Source organism: Helobdella robusta (assembly GCF_000326865.2).
Source record: "Helobdella robusta unplaced genomic scaffold HELROscaffold_13, whole genome shotgun sequence".
NCBI lineage: Eukaryota > Metazoa > Annelida > Clitellata > Rhynchobdellida > Glossiphoniidae > Helobdella > Helobdella robusta.
The window spans coordinates 1,483,566-1,488,671 of record NW_008703718.1 but is presented as its reverse complement, the minus strand read 5'-3'; the positions used below and the strand labels follow the sequence as shown (position 1 = coordinate 1,488,671).

Genomic DNA, 5,106 nt, shown 5'->3' with positions numbered 1-5,106 from the left:
TTTTGTGGAGATATAATCACGTGCTGTCGAATACGTGAAAATTTTGAAGAAATCAAACCTGCTAATTTATAACAATTTTAAACTATTTCTGGACTTGTCAAACTGATACATTGGTGGTTGTTATTGAGATTTAAAATTAACACGAACTAAAGTTGTTCGTTCTTGTAAACATAATTTTGTTGAACATGTATCAGAAATGTACAACGTCTGTGAGAAGGGAGTCGTGAAAACAGGACATTCAGATTCCGACATGGAAGCCATCCGATGTTTTGTAGAGGCCATTAAGGTCGTCCTCATTTAAATAATAACTTGCCTATTTCTTTACTAAACAAAATAACATTAAATTACTCGCAAATTTGTACTCCGTTGAGGTTTTTATTTAACAACAACGCAGAATAATGATCCTTCAAAAATATTGACCGGCCCAGAGCAGAGTCTGCAGAGTCACTTGCTTTGTTTCGCTGCTGAGAGAGCCCGGGTTGAACAGCGTGTGGTTCAGCTGAAGGATGAAAACTTCATCACTTCATAAAATAAAGAGAACACTTTTATGTTTGGAAATTTAGTTAATTAAAATACCACTAAGCTGCCTGAATGGTAACCAATTTTTTGAGGTTTGACGATATTGAACTTCTTTAAATATATTTTATCTAGTTTACATTTCAATTAAGGGACCAAATCTATTATACATTATTTTGCAAACATATTTTTATTGATTTTTCTTATTTGTTTTTAAACGATGCTGCAAAATACATATTTCAATAATATTCATTTATTTTTTCTATTGTTTTTTAATTATACCGATTTCGTTGATGAAGCTGTTCATGATTGATAGTTAGTTGCTTGTTGATTGCTTGATTGATCGATTGATTGATTGATCGATTGATTGATTGATTGATTGATTGATTGATTGATTGATTGATTGATTGATTGATTGATTGATTGATTGATTGATTGATTGATTGATTGATTGATTGATTGATTGATTGATTGATTGATTGATTGATTGAACGAAAGTCATTAAATACATTTTTTTATAATCAAAGGCGTCGTTTTTAAATATCAAAAAATATTTACACTTGTCAGCGAACTTAACCCGCCAGGTTGCTACGTTGTAACTGGATTGCAACAGATACACAGCATCTTGTTTTCTAGGAAGAAATTAAACCATTTTATAATGTGGAAACATGAATGTACGTACGTACGTTTATAATTAATCTTTCCCTCGTTTACCAATCGCGTAAATTTGGCTCAGTATCATTCATTGGCTGTTTTAACTCCATCCATATAGTAACGTTTGTTCAACTTCATTCGTCAACATACTTTCTACACTCAACTTCCGTGTTTGTTGGCATACAAAATTATGTTTCAAGCAGTTAGCTTATTTACTAAGCGAACTTTTTTTGACTGGACGTCGTGTTTGTTGGCGTACAAAATTATGTTTCAAGCAGTTAGCTTATTTACTAAGCGAACTTTTTTTGACTGGACGTCGTTTTCGTCAAGACTACGAAATAAAATTGAACTTTCATCTACACGAAATCTAGAATGAATCACACATTTGTTGGCTGTATTACAAAAGAAACCAATGTCAATAACCCTCGATATTTTTTATTCAAATTACAATTAGAGAAGATAAATTAAATGAATTTTATTCATAATTAAATAAATTTTATAATATATTAATGCATAAATTCAAGTTATTTACACAAATTAACTGTTTATACTTGTTAAATATGATATACGTGGAGTTAAAGTTAAAATAATAAATAAATGATGATCACTTTTTGAAATGAAATAACAAAGTTATCTGAAAATGTTCAACATTGAACGAAAAATTGTAAAAATGTTTCAAATGTTAAACATTTAAATATTACATAATTAAATTTCAGTAAATCTTCAATGAACATTAGTAAAAGTTTTTTAAAACAAATGAATAAAATAATAAACAAATAATAGCTTGAAACTAGATATTGATGATAACAATACCAATAAACATTTGTGAAGATTTATTAATGAAATGAAATGAAATGAAACGTATAGCTGTTACAAATTGCAGATGATCATTTAAAAAAATCACAAAGTAAATGCTAAATCAAATTATTACTTTTATTGTCATTTCTTGCAAATATTAACGATAAATCGGTGCAATATTTACAAATTAATAAAAATTTAAAAAAAAATCTTTCAGAAACTTATTAAGAATGTAAAATGAAAGCCGTTAAAAACCAAAAGCATTACATAACATTGTATTACAACTATTATCAAATTAACCAGAAAAAACCATTGAAAAAAATTATTATGGTTGAGTAAGAAAACAGAGACAAGATGGGGGTAGAATTGTAAAATGTTTGGGAAGCTTCAGGGAAAAATTCATTCAGACACGTTGAAAGGTCACTTAGAAACTGATATCGTAAACAGTTAATAATAATTATAAAGTCTACAAATAAATTTTTAAATGGAAAATCTAAAATTTCGATAGATTGTGAAAAACAAAAAATTTGTAACAGGTGAATGTTCATTCTCAATGAACAATCGTCGTCACTATCAGCATTGAGGTTTCAGGCGAGTTAAACATCAAGTGTACGTTTTTTTATGAGATTAAAATGACAGATCTCACTTATAAATAATTTGAAAATGGAGAACTTGTAACATTTTGTTCCGAACCTAATCAGACACCTTCAAATAATTACTAACAAACAAGTGAACATTTTTCTTTAAAACGCCATTGCATTTCTCTAAAATTTAAATTAAGAATAATATATAACGATAAAAGTAAATTGAACTGAATAACATTGAAAATCTGTTTAATGGCTGAAAGAAAGTATATCAAAAAGATTTACTAATAGTTAACAATATTACCACAGACGAGTTAATAAATGAATCTATAGGTAGAGTCATTAAAATTAACATAATCAATCCTCGTTTATAGTCTCCATCCGTTATGGGTCGGACTTTCCATTAAAATTAACATAAAACTGAAAATAATTCGTCTCCACCGAAAAAGATACTGGAAAACCATTTTGATCCAAGAAATAATAACGTTGTAATAATTGAATAACTACTTAAACGAACTACATATCCTAGTTAATTATTTCAAAAACTATATGTCCTAATGAAGAAAAATGTAAGAGATTACATGATGAATAATATATAGTGAACAGAAGTTTCATTTGATGTTGGATGCATCTCTACTACAATGACTATCATCAAAATAAAATGTCAAGTTATTCAATAAAGGTGTAATATTAAGTCTACTTAGACAATGGAAATTTATAAAAATATAAAAATATTTTTAAAATATGAAATTTTCTTTTTACCAAATTTAAAAAAAAAATATATTCAAAATAAAAAAATGGCGATAGTAAACTTTAAAAAAGTTTTATTCAGAATAAAAACTAGCAATAGTAAATCTAAGTCATTTTAGGTATGATAATATAAATAAAGAAAAGATCTCCTTACCTAAAATGAAAAAAATATGAAATATTTCCACAAGAGTTTAAGTTGTCACAAATTTCAATAATAATATTTCATGTATTATGTTACGTTATTGTGTAGTGTTACTTTAGTCTAATGCTACATTATGTTACATAATGAAATAACATTGAAAATCAACAATACGAATCTATGCAACTAAACTGTTATGAATGTAGTAACTAGTAACATTCAATTTTTAATGGCGGTTTCAAGCAATCATGTGCACATACGACATATATATAAATGTATGTCAATACGACTGATACGTTTACAAAAAATGTCAAGTTGAAAGGAAAAAAAAAATAATATCTGGACAGATAAACTGAATGAGTGTGTAAAATTGAAACATGATGGACTAATTTAAAAATGGATGGATGGCGAAACTGAGAAAGAAAACTTTCAAATTGTTAGATGGACAAAATTGATTGAAAAATTAATCAGTGAATTAGTCAATTTAATCAGTGTAATCAAGAAGATTACTTCATTAAATAATAATAATATAGCAATAATTTTAATACATAAAAATTTTTGGCTATAATAATTTATAACATAATTTAAAAATTAAAATAAAATTTAACACAAATACAGTATTGAACAGTTATGCACAACATTTTTTTACATATACTAATACATATTTTATATGTTTAGTTTATTAATATACATCCATATTTGAAATATAAAAAAATTTATAATACAAAGAAAAAATGAAAAAATGAAGACTCACAAACAAATTTGAACATAATTTGTTGTTGAAACTGAATCACAATGAATTATATAACAGAAAAAATACACACACACACACACACACACACACACACACACACACACACACACACACACACACACACACACACACAAGAAATATTTATAGTTCTTTTCCTTACCACTTCCAACTCGTTAACCAGCAACATCATTCATCTGACTAAGATCACTCTGCGACTTCTGATTGGCTCTAATGAATCTGGGTCGAGGTTTCAAAATGCTGGCCAATCCTTGTGATTCTTCATCTTCCTCAACAATTTGAATTGGTGATGAACATCTGGGTGTTGTGCCTCTCGAGAAAAATCTAGTACAGATATCATCATTTATTAATCAATATATCAATTTATGCAATATTGATAAAGGACAATGGGATAAAAAATTGTAACAATCAAGGACAAAATTAGTGAAAGAGCTAAAATCTGTAAACCTGTTAGGGAACTTTCTGGTAGGGCTTGAGACTGGTGATGTTCTTCCACTTTCAACAGGTGTCTGTGGAAGGGACATGTAATAACGAGGGTACCAGCTGTTTGACTGGTTGAGTGAGTTAGGGTCATCAGACCATGTTTGACTGTATGCCATTCGTGATCTGAATCGTCGACGACTTGGACCCGCCACAGACTTGTAAAGAGAGTGCTTCATGATTTCAGCTGATATTTTGTGGGTGCGTGCATCCTCTTGCATGGACATCATTTTAGAAGGGTCCAACATATTTTGCATGGATCCTTTATAAAAATATATTTATAATTAATTGTCAAAAAAGTTCAAAAAAATTTAAAAAATGGAAAACATGAAACTAAAAATAAAACCTGTAATGGAAGCAATGCTTGCATTTGAACCAGCCCACTCTTTTACAGTACTCAAAGTGGAAGCCAT

The 5,106-nt window shown here is 28.5% G+C and overlaps 2 protein-coding genes across 2 annotated transcripts in view; one reads left to right on the top strand and one right to left on the bottom strand.

Moving 5' to 3' along the window:
• The window catches only part of HELRODRAFT_156445 (hypothetical protein), a gene marked incomplete at both ends in the record, with an annotated part of 3,242 nt that extends 2,713 nt beyond the window's left edge, over positions 1–529 (top strand). The window contains 2 exons of the mRNA XM_009014183.1: positions 195–286; positions 395–529. Coding sequence (XP_009012431.1) covers positions 195–286; positions 395–529 — 227 coding nt within the window. The remainder of the gene's footprint in view (positions 1–194; positions 287–394) is intronic.
• Positions 530–4,368: 3,839 nt separating this feature from the next.
• On the bottom strand, positions 4,369–5,106 carry HELRODRAFT_168308 (hypothetical protein; the record flags this gene model as incomplete). Its single annotated transcript, XM_009014182.1, has 3 exons — positions 4,369–4,537; positions 4,661–4,955; positions 5,040–5,106. 3 exons carry the CDS (start codon positions 5,104–5,106, stop codon positions 4,369–4,371), a joined length of 531 nt encoding a protein of 176 aa, XP_009012430.1.